Genomic DNA, 15,585 nt, shown 5'->3' with positions numbered 1-15,585 from the left:
GTACCGGTACAAAGACAAATCCCAAAATGTGACGGACTAACCTGACTGGGTTACTGGTGAGAGAAACCCGAAGCGACTCCAGGCAATTGAGCAGTTTTTCTTCTGTGATACCAGAACGAAGCTCATGGACATATTCCTGGGATGAGAGCGTACATTCATGCTTGTTGTTCCTCAGTCCTCCCTGAAAGCAAAAAACATTAACTCACATGAGGATGCTATGAAAAAAAAAAACCTTATTTTTCAAGCCATTTGAATTATTTGTGAATTATTGGACATATGATGCTTGGTTTCATGCACAAAATAAACACACTCTCAAAGATCAGTATATGTTGTTTATTTTAAAAGCTAGTGCCTGATCAAATCTGTTCTAATGGTCATTTATCAACTTAAAATTTGACAACAGTCGTAAAAAGATTGTGCATGCAAATATATCTCTATTCCACTGCTTCAACACGTTACCCAGAGAAAAAAAAAATGTTTTGCTTTTGGCTGAATTACTATGTTCAAATCACATTCAAAGGGAAGTAAAGATACCATACAAATAGAAAACACGGCATTAGAAGCGTTATGAACATGACTTCTCGGCAAAATCGCATGCACTCTGTTGATCCCCAAACTGCTGGTTTTACAACAAAGTCAACGGCGCTAATAGGCAGTTTTGCACATAGCGGCATAGCTCATTTATTTGTCCTAAAGCATGCAAGCTGCTCTCCTGTAAGGTATAATCAACTGTCTTAGATAGTGGAAAAATATATATAGTATGTATTTTTTTTTCTATATTGTGGAAAAATAATACAAATTATACTTGTGTGTGTCAATACCAGTAGCTTTCCACACCCTTGATGAGAATCCATAACATAGAGCACTAAAAGACAACTGCATCATCGTACTATGACAGCAAACTAACCCAGTGTCAGTAAAAGCAAAAAATACGTGGTGCACTAGCAGAGGAATAGGAGGTCTTCCGGCCTGGTTGTCACCCAGGGAAAGGAAGAAAAAGTAGGTGCAGTCATTATGAAGCCAAAATCAATAAAAGAAAAGTAAACGTGCAGCACAGTGGCTCTCTGCAGGAAGGGTCAGAGTACACGGTTCTGCCTTGGGAATATTGGCTCATTTTATTATGTGCAACAAACTCAAACAGATTAAGTTGGACCGAAAAGACTGCACAAAAGCTGAATTCAACCTTCGTCCAGATAAATAAAGTGTACATGTTAAATAAAGGACAGAATTATTATATGACACTGAAGAAAACCTTGGGCCATCTGAATAGGGAGAGGAAAAATAACCTTTATTAGACCTTATTATACCTCCTGCATTTACATATCCGATCGAGGACCACATATAAACAGAGACCCAGGTTGGATTTGAAAAAAAAAAAACACAATTGAATCTGGGTTTTGAAGCGGGTGCCTCACTTTAAAAGGTTTTGACGTGCTTTTTTAAACAAACAGTTCCTATACTTTTCATTTTCGAAGGACCGTAAATGCAACATGAGTTTCCAGCATGAGTCCAAATCACTCCCAAACAAAATATGAAACACTCAATGGATTTAGTCAAACTTTCAACTCCACAAAGAAAAACACTCAGGAAGCATGTAGGGACTAAATTCCAGAACATCTCAGACTAAAGCTCTGATATCAAAAGTTTGACGCACATCAACCACTGAGGTCTAAAGACAAATCCATCCCTGACCCAGCTTTGAGTAATGGAATGCCCTGAATAACAAATCGTTTATGTGCACTTGAACAAAAAAATCTTGAAAGATCGAGCTGCAGCACCCCATAGTATACTGTACACTCATGTCTCTATTTGCACAGTAATGCATAAGAAACTAAAGCATTACCATTTTCCATCTCTTTTTCACTACTTAGTATCTTTTCATCTCTGAGGCCCGGGCTTCACCACAGGCTCTGTCTGACCTATGGAAACAAAACACTGACCGTAAAGCACCCTTTCACAACCCCGTCCCACATAAGAAGAGTCTTGGGAAAATATCAACATTACACTGCCACTCAGGCGGCAGAAATACAATCGGAACAGAATGACGCCGGCTACTGGGAAATAGAGTTGTGCCCCGTAGGCAGAGGAAAAACGGTGAGCCAAAGCTTTAAACAAAAGAGACCCCCGAGAGAATGTGAAGGAGAGAACGGTCAGAAGGAGATTCAAATAAAGTGTATGCGGGGTGGGCAGATTTACGGAGGAGCATCGTGAGAGTGTAAATTGTACACTCGTGGACACACACACTGCCTTTTTGACCACAACCGAGAGCCTCATCTCCCGTCGTTTATTGAATGCCCTATCTGTCGATAAGAGTATTTCCTGCCTGAGAAAATAGTGTGGGGAGCAATTACTTTAGGGAGCCTGTCAATTTCATTTTGGTGGGGTTAAGGCAGGACTGAGGTTCATTCTATCCTCCTCCATCACAGTCACCCTTCTGTATGGCGCAGGGCGTGACAGAGAACGGCACTATCTCTGGAGGGCAGGGCAGGTAGACAATGCCAAGGCGACTGCACCTCAACATGTCACCTTCACCTGTAATGAGGCCATAACAAGCTGGCAGCGCACTCAGTGCCCAGTACTCGGCACACTCGGGCAGACTGATGGATGCATTATTCAGCTTCTCTGTCAGTTTACCGGAAAAAACAGATGGTGACGTGTCTGGCCTGGAAGATGCTGCAGTGGGCCTTCGCTTCACCTATTCTTACTGTGTCTTCTCACTTTCAAAAATATGCAAGGATGCCATTTTCTTATAACAACAGTCACTCATATTACTTTTAACTCATTTAGTCATACAATGGAAACTTTACAGTGTCAAACACAAGGAGAAAACCTCAAATTTGATGGGATTTTAATCCATAGGAAATAAAATACACATATCTAGCTCCAAGCAATTGTATGTGGCCAGGCAGGAGTCTTGTTTTTAATATAAGTTAAGATAAATTCTTGGAGGGTTTTTTTTCCACAAATGAATACAGTAGGACAGGGTGTTGCACTGTATTTATGTATTTAACATCGTCCAAACAGGGATATGATGTACTAAATGCTCCATTCATTTGACTATTTATCGGTTGATTAACTTCCTGACACATTTTCTTTTTCTGATCGTTACATTGCCGCAGTGCTCTAATTATGATAATTATATCTTGTACATACTTCTAATTCCAAAGAGTGTCCCCGTGGTCTTAAAATAAATCATTTTTGCAATCTGAGTAATTAGTGTATAGCAAAATATAAAACAATAAGAGACTTGTGGTACATTTCCTTTTCACAAAAGGTTTGTCCATCTTACAGACTTAAGAAAGCACATGAAAAAAAATTGCAAAAACTTGAGCATCTTTCAACCAAGCAGCATGATATGCAAGCTACTACATTACCGCAGTAAAAGCTTTCAAAATGTCTAACTCAAGTGTGTTTGATATTGACAGATTTCAAGGCAATTTCGTAGTTGTTTCTCCGTTTGAGTTGCTAACTACGCAAGTTGACTTTGTTTTTGTCGACTTTAGCAAAAACATAATCCTTGAATCCAAACATCATCATCTTTCGAGCTCCCTCCATGATACTTGCATCATGATGTCGCCTCTATACTCCAAATCATTCTAGAACATAATGGTGGGTTGCTAGGTTTGCGTATGCTACGCAAAACACAGCTTTTCTTTCAAAAAGAAAACAACTGAAAATGCAGATTTTCTAATGCAAGCAGAATTTTAAGGTTTGTCTAAGCAAGTTTCAAGTGCTAAAATCTGCAACTTTGGTCTTATTTCAGTAGAATCAAGTCTTCTGCTATACAAGGACATACGTATATGGTATGAGATGACTTCAATTGTGGAACTTTGTTGGAAAAACATTCCCTACAAAGTGTTAAAGATTACCTTACATTATCCATCCATCCATCGAGAAATAAAATTGGATTTAATTTCAAACTAGTTGTTCATCACATTAATTTCTTTATGCTGATGTCTTGTTAGTGTTGTTTGAATTCATTAGTAGAACAAGAGGTTGCCCCTCTAATATTCAATAATATCGAAATATGCCATGATCGTATGTTGATTTTATTTTACCTGAACGCTTCGTGAAAACGAGTTAATACTGGACGTCTGGACGTATTAAAGAAATCAGTGCTCTTTTAGCACATTCAGCACAGTCTAGAGTTGGCTGAGCGTCTGGGGCAGCTGTGGTAAAGGTCAACGGGAACACGGATCAGTTAAGATGGTGGCTGGCTGGACAATGACTTATCCTGAGCTTCCCTACTTTAAAGGACAGAGCCCTGCCACCAGAAGATAAGGCATTTCATCTCGCCACCCGAGCACATGGCTCCTAGCGCAGTGGGGGGATTTCCCAGCAGACCATGCAACCAAGCCGTTCTTTCTCCAATCATTGCGTTTTTTTTCCCCAACAGTCATATCTCCCTGACAGTTTCTCACTCTGTCCACTGTGAGGTGTTTTTGAAACCTGGGTGACAGCAGTCTATCTAAACCGTACCAGCAAGGCTTTCTTCTCTATTTATATTCCTGTCGCCATTTCGCTCTCGAGGAAAACAAAAAAAAGAGAGAAGAATGTACAGAGCGGTTTGTTGTGTTGCGGCTGGGCTACTCGCCGATAACGCCAATGCAATTAGACCGCCAACGTTTTCTCAATAAGCAAGCCTGGTAGTGTTACACGACACCGCTGCTGAACTGAGAAAGGGAAAGACAAAAAAAAAACAAAAAACAATGAGATAGAGGGCAAGAAACCCTGTACGTATAACGTGTGTATTGTGTAATCTCAGAGTTGTAGACATGCACCAACCTAAAGATATTACATACTATGTCTAGCTCTATTCTTTTAAGAAGTGCTATGACTAGCTTGTAAAGGCGATACCCAGAAGGCCATCTGCATACATTTATATTTATTTGTCATATCCCAATTCCACAATCTCCAACTGGTATGTAAAATTTTGATAGTGGATTTATACGTTTTGTTAACATCTGACGCAAAGTGTTTGCTCTGTGACGTTCGTCTCAAATTTACTTGTCAAGTAAAAACGACTACTTTCAAGCAATTCCATTTAACTGCATCCTTTCAGCCTCTACCTATAATCACATCCGACAGCCAATTTATCTTTGTAAAAGGCCGCATTATAAAAAGAAAACTCTGTATTCATGAACATTGTGCTTGTGAACCATTTCCATGTTGCGGTGTCGATTTGGCAACAAAGCAATCGCTGACATTATTGTGAAGTGTGGTGACTATTATTAGCATTAGTAAACCTGATGAACAGATGGGAAGTGGACTATATCATACTTTGTATTTAGGGCTCAAACATGATGGCCGTCCATTCATTTTCTACATTGCTCCTTTTGGCCATTTTCCGGCATTCTTCAAAATCGGGGTTGTCCTTGATTGGCACCAAATTTGAAACAAAAAGATGGGCAATGCTGAATTGCAAAGACTTTGAGTTGGATGACTCCCCATAAAGCACAAAATTATAAATAATTCAGGTCCTTGAATGGAAGCAATAACTCTGTCCACAGCACTAACTTTGGCAACTGGGGGGGAAATCGAGGGTCAGTTCATCGCTGCTTATTCTTTTACTTGAGCCTTTCATCTTGTAATCTTAATTAGGTCAAGGTTAAGGTGTCTGTGTTACATTCACCTTGACCCTCCTTTCCACTGCATTTAGCTCTCAAAAGGACATGCCCTCTATTTTCACTTTCAGACTCTCACTTAGCTCTGACCCGCACGAGACAGTTCAAGCTTTTGGCAGAAACACACACACACGCACAAAAAAAAGCACAACAAACATGTCCGGCCCGACTGGCTGCGAACCAGATGTGGCCAAGGAGAGGGCACACCAATAGACCCTCGTCAGCAAGATGCTCTGGCTTTAATCCCACTTGCGGTTGACCTTCAGTGTAGCCCCAGCATCACGGTTTGAAACAGCATCACAAATATGTCCAATAAGAGAGGAATTTAATGTTTCATTGTATAGAACAGTTTTATAACAGCTCAAAGTTGCTTAACTGTAGGCCTATAGAAAAAATGAATTATAGTGGAACCTCAAAAGGCTAAAATAGAACCATATAAAACAAAGCTTTTCAGTTACTGATTTACAAACCTTTTTGTCAATATCGATGCTGCAAAATTGGGAAAATAACTCTGATTCGTTAGTCTACTGCCCAGGCCGTGTGGATTTTGGTTATATCGAGAAACCAGGTGTCGTGGCAGCAGCGGCAAGAAGCTCACTCGGTGGCCTGCCTGGCGTACTGTGGACTTTTTCTCTCATATGACGGCTTATTAAAGTCACCTAATGAAAATATTAAAGGCACCTAGTGTAAATATTAAAGTCACAGAGTGAAAATATTGAAGTCGCCTTGTGAAAAAAAAACGATTTCCATCCATAGAAAATCAGGCTATCCACTCAATAGCAGGTGGTGGGTGAAAGGGACGGCCCAGTCAATGACATGATGTCATCTGTTCCAACATGGTGCCATCCATTGAAGGTAGAGGGGGATTATTTTGACAAATACGTACAAGACCAGACAGAAAATGGTGACCCAAGATATTGACTAAACCTTACATTATCGCTTTCTTTTCCCAGCAAGACCTCAATGTGGGACCTCTACGGGTACAATATAAAATAACTGTGGTTTACCTATTAATACACTTAACAAATATTAAGAATGTTAAAATGGGTTTTGCCTATTCAGTTAATTAAGGTTACAATACGTGACAACAAGAGTTTGTGGCATTGAAAGGAGTTTTGAGCTCTCACTGTCGCGCTTTAAAATAATAGAATATAGTACTTAAAGTGCAACAAATTGGCCATTTCCTACTGCATTATTTTGAGCACATTGCATAAAGTTGGTAGCGAACCAATTTCAAGTGAGCCTTTGTTGCACAAATGCATTACTCTAATCTCTACATATGAATTGATTTTATATGCAGAAGTGTGTCATAAGAATGTGACACGGTGTGAAAGCACATCAAAAAAATGATTGCATTTTGTATAAATTGTGGAGATAGCGTAGTGTGACGGCTGTACGGGGCTGTAGCTGGGACTGTTGACTGAAGGGAATTAATGAGCACTGGCACAACTGTTGCATTGTGGGTAGAGCCGGTGTCAAGTTTTGACAGAAATAATATAAGATTAGATTTATCTCGTTCTGACGCATTGTTTTCCATCGTGATTGAGTCACAAAATTCAATGAAAGACCAGTGGAGCACTCACAATATTTGAAGTGAGAATCTCGTAGGTTACTGTGAGTCAACTGGCTTCCTATAATATCTTAAGTCTGACAAATTCAGCACAAGATAAACAATGACCGCCGATACCGAATACTACGAAATGAATGTCTAACATAAGACAATACTACAGCTATGAAATGACACATTGTCAGCTTTTTGTGCCCATACTTATGGGGAATGGTTGTGTGGGGACTGCTTAAAGCATTTCTGCACTACTTACTGTCTGTGCTGAATTTCAATGCCATCCTTATAAAAGAATGAAGCAGCTCACCGTCAGGTAGGAGAGAGTGGGGTGGGTGGTGGCGAAAATAAAATTGAGTGAACACTTCCTGCAGAGAGATGTGTTATTTGTAGTAGTGTGACAAAATGAAATACTTGGACCGACCGACTCTAGAGATGAAGGAAGGGAAATATTTTAATATGAAAACAACATAACAATATGACACACTACTGAGTCTCCAAAGTCAAATACAATTTGTTATGTATTATGTGAAGCTGTTTTTTCATTTTGGAAAAAATGGAAGGCATAGCTAATGACTCACCAAACACAAAAAACATTGTGGATTTGTTGACATATTTTTTTTCCTGTTGAAATGTTTATTGGTGGAATGCCCATTTTTGAGAACATTTTAAGACCCATTTTTCCCAAAAACTTTGGTTACCGGCTGCGATTTATAGTGATTCCACCTTTGTAAATCCTAATGTATGCGGAATGGACTGAGGATTAGACAAAAATTCATTCATGATCAGATACGGATTTGTCTACTGACGACTCAACCTAAAGTCAAGTCTTTGCAGTTTGGCCCACCCAAATTGCATTTGATGAAGCACAATTTTCTAGGAATGGATTAATCAAATTTTATGTTGTCCTTAAAGTTACTCTAATAAATACAAGCAACACAATGTTGAATAGTTTTCTGAATTTAAAGTGAGTGTAAAGCTACCTCCTCTAAGCCTTCCAGTGTCATGGCAGCAGGGCTATGAATAAGTGAACTGTTAAGCAGGTTAAGTCACACAGGATCTCATTTAGGTTTTTACTTTGGTCTCCGTTGCATTGGTTGCAACGTGAAGGCTTAATGAACTCTTGCCCCCAGCTATGGGAAACTGGATATGAAAGCCAAGAACGATATAACTACACGCTGAAAGTTTGAAGGAGGACGCTGAAGTGGGTTACCTAACAAGCAAAACAATACAACTGATTTAATGAGTATATACTGTAGCGTGGCTTCACATATGGTGGCCTTTAATAAGCGCCTTTATCCTTCATCTGTCTTCTTCATTCCGAATACAAATCAGACAATCATAATGTAACCAAACTAAGCAGGCCAAAATTCAGGGACAAATCTGAAGCTTTTTTTCTGAAGCTGAAGTTCTTTTTATCTTTAAAACAACACTTCAGATTTTTGAGAAAAGTTAGGCAACGGATCCTAAAGAATAGAATTAGATTCAAATTTAGAATGCAATTTGACAAATTTGAGCCCCCATAACAAAAGATATTCTATCTAGCGATACGATAAATAAGGTATAGACTGCATTTCCAAAAATGACAGTCGGTCAAATTGCTGAGTTCAGTTGGAATGAGTACTTTAACCTGGGAATAAGGCACCAAGAGTTTTGAAAACCGGTCAAAGTGTTCCGGAAAAATTATATGTTTTGTGTTGGTGAAAATGCCTTTTTGGGAAATGTTTTTGACAACCAGCTAAAGGAAGAAAGCATCAAACAATAAATATAGTAAAACAATAAAACTTAATTATTTCTCAATGTTATCCTCGATCATTTCATCTTATCCTTGGGTGAACCCTTTCTCTGATTGGCTGACAAATGTTTTGCTGCGGGTCAAAATTACCGTGATCAAATAGCAACTCTTGTACTACAAACTCAACTCAACTAGCGCAGATAGAAGATTATAAGTGAGAAGAGCAGTGTGTGTAGTAGACAGGTTATGTACGTCAGCAGTTTTTTTTCCGATGTTTGTTTTGAAGCACTTTAGAAGGATATTTACATATTTTTATTCCTGAGAAAATGTCACATAGACGGTGACCACTTGTTATTGTTACTGTGTTTATCAAGTGATGAAGTGAGGTGCTGCAAATTTTACATGGCAGAAAAAGCAGAAACAGGAGATATTGTCAGTTGCCTAAAGGTAGCACGACAGTTGAAACGCCATCTAAATTGCCCGAACACTTGTTTAAGCGTTCATCTTAAACATTTCTCAGATGTCATCTTCTACTTCTACCAAATAATTTAAACAATAGTAGTTCGAGACATGCTTTCCCATCATCTCTTGGACTTCAACCCCTTCATACAATGTGAACAAGTTGCGCTCTTAGTCTGTCACTTAATCAATTCGTTTTGACTCGTTCATCTACATGTTCACATTTTGAATTTAGAGCAGTCATGAATCATAATCCCACCACTGATACAAAACAACAAATATCGAAATTTGGCGGTGTGGTGTATCTGACTGAATGAATGTACAGTAACTTGGAATTGCTAGGAATCAAGCTTTGACGTGTCATGCATATAACTGAAGATCATTTGTAAAGGACTGCAAGTGATTCAACCTTCGTTTTGTTGTGTTAGTGCTCTCTTTTTGATAGAATTTAACAATCCAACAAAATAGTCTACCTGACTGGTACGTCAAAGTCAAGTCGTTCCAGTGACAACTGACAAGCAGCAGGATTGAAGCAATTTTCGGTCCTTGCAAACACATATAGTTGGCAGTAGAAAAGCTGTTTGACACTATCCCCAGAACAAAAAGGCAACTCCACAACTGGAGCAGACATGACAACGTAAATTCTCAGCAAGAGGGGGGCTCACATTCAAAGAAGTAATGACACCAAAGGTACCATAGAACAGTCGTTCAGTGCTCATCCTCTGTAATTGGAGAAGCGCCTGCCAAAATTGTGCAATAAATTAGGAGAAATAAAAAGCAGGGTGGCTGAGGACAAAAAGTGGACTCAGGTAAACAGGCTGGGATATTGATGATGTTCAACCGCTGCCCAGGTTCTCCGGGTAGATTCAGGTGATGAAGACAAGCATGATTTACAACAGGGGCGGTCCTGAGAGAACGGTGGCGGGTCTTGCCAGGAGCATAATGATTTTGTAAGGGTCTTAGTGACGGAAGCTTGGATTGGGAATGAAAGGAGGTAAACAACCTTGAAATATGAATCCCTGTGCACGGAAATATGTATATATATATTTACATACATGAAAGCTCGCAAAGGAAGGTCAGAATTTCATTGTCAGATGTGGTCATTTATTTATTGGCGGTCAGTTTGTATCTGCTTCTCATACCTGAGATTGTTTTACCGTCAATAACATCAGATTTTCTTTGCTATCACTACAATCAATAGGATACTTGATTGACTGATGCGAGACAATCAGGAAACTACAAAAAAACACAATAGAAAAAAATGGCTTCTTATGAAAAAGCCACATTGAGAGATTATCTTCTCATTGTGCAGGCGGTGACTCTCACACAGGTGATTTGTACTTGAAGTGATTGCGTGTGTTATATATGCATTTTGGCACTGGACCCCAACCACTGGGCACCGGTCTGCATGCAACGTTGGACCGTCCTCATCGCGTCTACTGCCAGCAGGCCATTGGAGCAGCCATTAACAGTTACGAGGGGCACTCGAGCCACCAAGGGAGCTAGACATGAGACTGTAGCTTATATCAAAAATAACTTGAAAATGTTTACTTTGAAGGAATATCACATCACGACTGCAAAGGGTTTTCCACTAGATTTTTATGCCTGGTTAATCTTGTCTCGGTACAAGTTAAAGCTTCTCCAGCTAAATTAGTTTACCACAGATTGCTTCAAAGATAAACCCAATGCCAAGCAGTGATCAAGTATGGACGAAAGGTGTTGTGAAATGTTTACAAAATATCAATTAAGAGCATGTTAGCATAACAAGTTGAATAATCAATAGGATTATTGATTCTCTAAGTATTTGCTTGTGACAGCTTTAACGCTAATATATATGTGTATATATATATATATATATATATATATATATATATATATATATATATATATATATATATATGTATATATATGTATCTTATTTCCATAGACATGCTTATCACTGTACGACATTTTCCTGAAGAAAAAGAAAATTCAACTGTAAGGCAGTCAAGGGCGATCACCCAAGTATTTGATGTAATAATCGACAGGATAATGAATTCTAAAATCCGATTGTTAGTGTCAGCCCTGACGGCAAGGGAAAACATTATTACCTGAACAATGGTGGGGTTCATTAGATCATTAAAGAATCTGTCAACTATAATGTTAATTATACTATTAAAAACATCGATTCAACATACAATGCATATTCTATCTGTTCCAAACGTAACAAATCGATATTTGTCAGCCAGTTTCCCTCTGAGACATAAAAAACTGTTGCGACACCATCAGTTGTATCTTCCCATGCAGTGCTACCTTCCCTGTCTGTCCCCACACAACATCTGACAGGTGTGACCTTTTGGCAGTGCTGGTAGCGGCCACTTTCGCCGGCAGACGGTAGGCCTGGATTAGTCACCATCTCTGAGGTTTGTGGCACCTTGCACGGGTGTGCACAGAGAAGTTTTCTCCAGCGTGGCCCCAAGGCCCAATATGAAAAATAGAACGCCTAATGCTTTGAGATAGAGTCATTCATCAAAGACGGCCTGGATACTTTGTGTGCTGACTTTCCTCTCAGATTCTTAATTCAGAACGGAGATGCAGAAACAACTCACTTATTGAAGAGTAATAAAAGAGAGATTAAGAGTTTTATTGTAACCGCTGTAAAAATGTAATATTCCAACACCTTCTCCCTCAGAAGAGTGCCTCGCCATTTTACAACCGTTCCTATGCTTCAGAAGATCTTTCCGAACGGAGATATCATAGGCTCAACTGTCGAATACATAGAGAGCTTCCTCACCAACGCGGTGCTTACATTGGCCGCATCATGAATGACGGTTACAGGGAGACCGCAGAGAATAGCAGAACAGGGACAGAAAAACTACCCTGGGAAACAGTCACCATGCCAACCAGGCACAAAGCAGCCGGACCAGTTAACCTATCCAGTGAACTGCTACACCCTGGGGTACTGCTTGGTAATGACATCTTTTCCTGCACATCTTGAGCTCCGTCCCACTACTCCTTTCTGTGTTGATTTTGCCGGGTCACTGAGGGATGCTTGGGTTGGGAGATGCCGCTCAGTGTGTACTCATGCCAAAAGATTGCAGGACAAACTCAGCCGGTGCTGTCTCTTTCATTTATTCAGATTGCACTTGAACAAGCAAGAGGCAAGCATGATACTGGGAGGAGGGCGCCTATTGGAAAGACCACGAGCTTAAAGGTCACACATCATGGGACATCTACCGGGATTGGAAGGCATGGTAAAGTGGGAAAACCTGAGGAACGAGCGATGTTAACGTCTTACAAACACAATCTCAGACGTATCCTGACATGCATGAGAATACTACGGTGGCATGCTAATTCTTTTGTCTATATCTAAAAGATAATACAAAATTTAAATCCAAATCATATTGAGCAAAAAAGCTGTTGACTTCTGGTGTCACCAATAAATATGAGGTAAATTACAAGGCGGCTGCTTGGTGGCGCACTGGGTAGCACATCCGCCTCACAGTTAGGCGGGTGCGGGTTCAATTCCACCTCCGGCCCTCCCTGTGTGGAGTTTGCATGTTCCGCGTGGGTTTTCTCCGGGCACTCCGGTTTCCTCCCACATCCCAAAGACATGCTTGGTAGGCCGATTGAAGACTCCAAATTGTCCCGAGGTGTGAGTGCGAGTGGGAATGCGAATGGTTGTTTGTCTCTGTGTGCCCTGCGATTGGCTGGCAACCGGTTCAGGGTGTCCCCCGCCTACTGCCCGGTGACGCTGGGATAGGCTCCAGCACACCCACGACCCCTGCGGGGATTAAGCGGTTCAGAAAATGGATGGATGGATGGATGGATAAATTATAAGGCATGTTTAGCACGTCTGCTTCACACTCATAAGGATCAAGGGTTGAATTTTGGTTTGGGCCTTTCGGTGTGTAGTTTGAATATTCCCGCAGCCCTTGTGTGTGACTTTCTCTAGAAACTTCGACTCCCGCACACGTTCAAAAACATGCGATATCAGGTTAATTGAAGACTAATTTGCTGTTAGGTGTTTTTTTGGCGTGAACAGGTGTTTGTCTCGATATGTGCCTTCATGTTACTGTAATGACAAATCTTGCCAACGGGAGATTAGCAGTGGGTTACATTGCGTGGTCCAGCTGACCAGGTAGCTACTAGAGATGGTACAGCCAATCTGTAACTCTGTGTTGGGAAATCGGCATTTATCTTATTAGTTCAAGTGATTTATCACAGTCGAAACATTCTTCAACGCACAGAAACCATCTTCCTTTATTCCTACATGCATGAACTGATATGCCTGTCTCAGATCCGCATCTTCCCCTCTGTTATGGATGGGCTGGATTACGAGAGCCTGGTTCATCTAACAAAGTTTGAAGGCTAAAAGGAATGTGTTGAAAATGAGGTAATAATCAAACAATGTATTGTCAACGAGGTACAAACGTCCTGTCTCGTCTTGTCTAAATAAGCCGAGGAGAGAAACAAACGCTCATCTTAAGTAATTAGAGCCAACACATTGCAATGCTGTTTTATGTGCCCAAATGCATCTGTTTGCTTAAATGACTGAGCATTGCATCAGGAATGCAGATTGGGTTTGTGCTTTTGTGCGTACCCATGTGTGTTCTGTGGCTATGCCAACGGGCTCTTAGACACTGATGAAGATGGTGGTTGGTGGGGGTGTGGTGGTGGTGGTGGGGGGGGGCAAAACGCTCTTTGAGAATGGAATTTAGTAGCATGCAGGCAGCTCCAGCGTAGGTGCTTCAAAGCAGCAGAGTCTGTCGCTAAGACTGCGTGCACATGTGCATGTGTGATGTATGATTTTTCATGGATAAGCCCATTGCTACACCCAGAGTTCACAGGGCCAGCCTGCCACAGCAGTACCACACACTGACTGAACATGCATCATTCGAGGAAGCCAAATAAATTACTGTGTGTGTGCGGGTGTGTGTGTGTGCGTGTGCATGTGAGTGTGTGCGTGTGTGTGTGCGCGTATGTGTACATATGTACGTATGTCTATATATATACACACGCACATACACACACACGCACACACACATTTACATTCATTTACTCACACAGTGTTTGGAGGCAATGCCATAGTGTTGGGTATTAAACTTCACACCACAGTTTTGGCCATGTGGAATTTCATGTTTGATAGACTTCTGATCCTACCTCAGAAGGCAGACAATTGCTTGCTGTCCCCGCAACAGCAACAAGGAAAATAGGCGTGAACATTCAGGCTTTTTCGTTTAGGCAGTGTGAAAAGAGTTAGTGACTGTCTGCTTTTAAACGTGCGCTTGGAATACACTTCATGCAAATTGACATGCATGGAGATGAGTTGAGGATTTATAATTTGATGTGAAAATTAGTTCTCAAAATTTGTGCGGCGACAAGGACTGAAATTTATGATTTTCCTGAAGAGAACGCTTTCTACACCGCCCGGAGACCGGAAAAGGATGAGAGTGAAATGAAGGACTCTGCCAAGACGCCAAGCATAAAATTTCATCAACCAGAAGACTTTACTGCTCGGGGCGCTTTTCCCAAGGCAAACAGGAGAGGCAGGGGAGCGCTACATCAGGAAGAGGAATAGATTTATGAAGGGTGATGCTCTTCCTTTAACCCCAGCATTTTGTCAAAAGTGAGAAGAAAACATTACAAGGGCTACAATCAATAGTGCAGTTGTCCAGCCCATGCGTATGAGTGCATCACTTAGCTGAAACATTAGCCGCTGAAGCGATGACAGACGTGTTGCTGATGAAATCAGGGGCTACTGAGCACCACAGCCTCGCTTTGAATTCCTCATTCACGGGTCACGAGCGGCACACTACCCAAGCCAAGCTCAAAGTCAATATTAATGAGAGGAGACACGCTCCAAATGGAGCTGGTGACAGCACGCGCAATAGCCGCCTTCGTCGCCACTATCTGCCCATCAGCGGGTGAGCGAGGCCGCGCTTGAGATGAGGTTTCAAACAAATGCGGCGAGCGTGTATGACTTGCCTGTCGCTGCATCTACAAATACCTCAGAGAGATGTCACAGTAATGGAATTTTTGTTTGGAAGGATGGTGGCAGAAGTGAAGAACGGAGCAGATACACAGGAATACGGGCTAAGCTGTCAGCGCAGATATGAAATGGGACTGAAGATTATCAAATCTAATCCTACAACTGGTGAAAAGACATCAGGGCTACAATTTTTACTTCATGATTTGTGGGCAGCCAGGTAATTATACATTAATGT

General features: G+C 40.9%; 1 protein-coding gene across 6 annotated transcripts in view; it reads right to left on the bottom strand.

The window, feature by feature from the left end:
• The window catches only part of diaph2 (diaphanous-related formin 2), a 334,433-nt gene that overhangs the window by 240,758 nt on the left and 78,090 nt on the right, over window positions 1-15,585 (bottom strand). For all 6 annotated transcript variants that reach the window (XM_049746603.2, XM_049746754.2, XM_049746826.2 and 3 more), the window contains one exon: window positions 42-181. In XM_049746603.2, coding sequence (XP_049602560.1) covers window positions 42-181 — 140 coding nt within the window. The remainder of the gene's footprint in view (window positions 1-41; window positions 182-15,585) is intronic.

Source organism: Syngnathus scovelli, chromosome 1 (assembly GCF_024217435.2).
Source record: "Syngnathus scovelli strain Florida chromosome 1, RoL_Ssco_1.2, whole genome shotgun sequence".
Lineage (NCBI taxonomy): Eukaryota > Metazoa > Chordata > Actinopteri > Syngnathiformes > Syngnathidae > Syngnathus > Syngnathus scovelli.
Note: the sequence above shows the minus strand (reverse complement) of the source record. Positions and strands in the feature narration are given on the sequence as shown.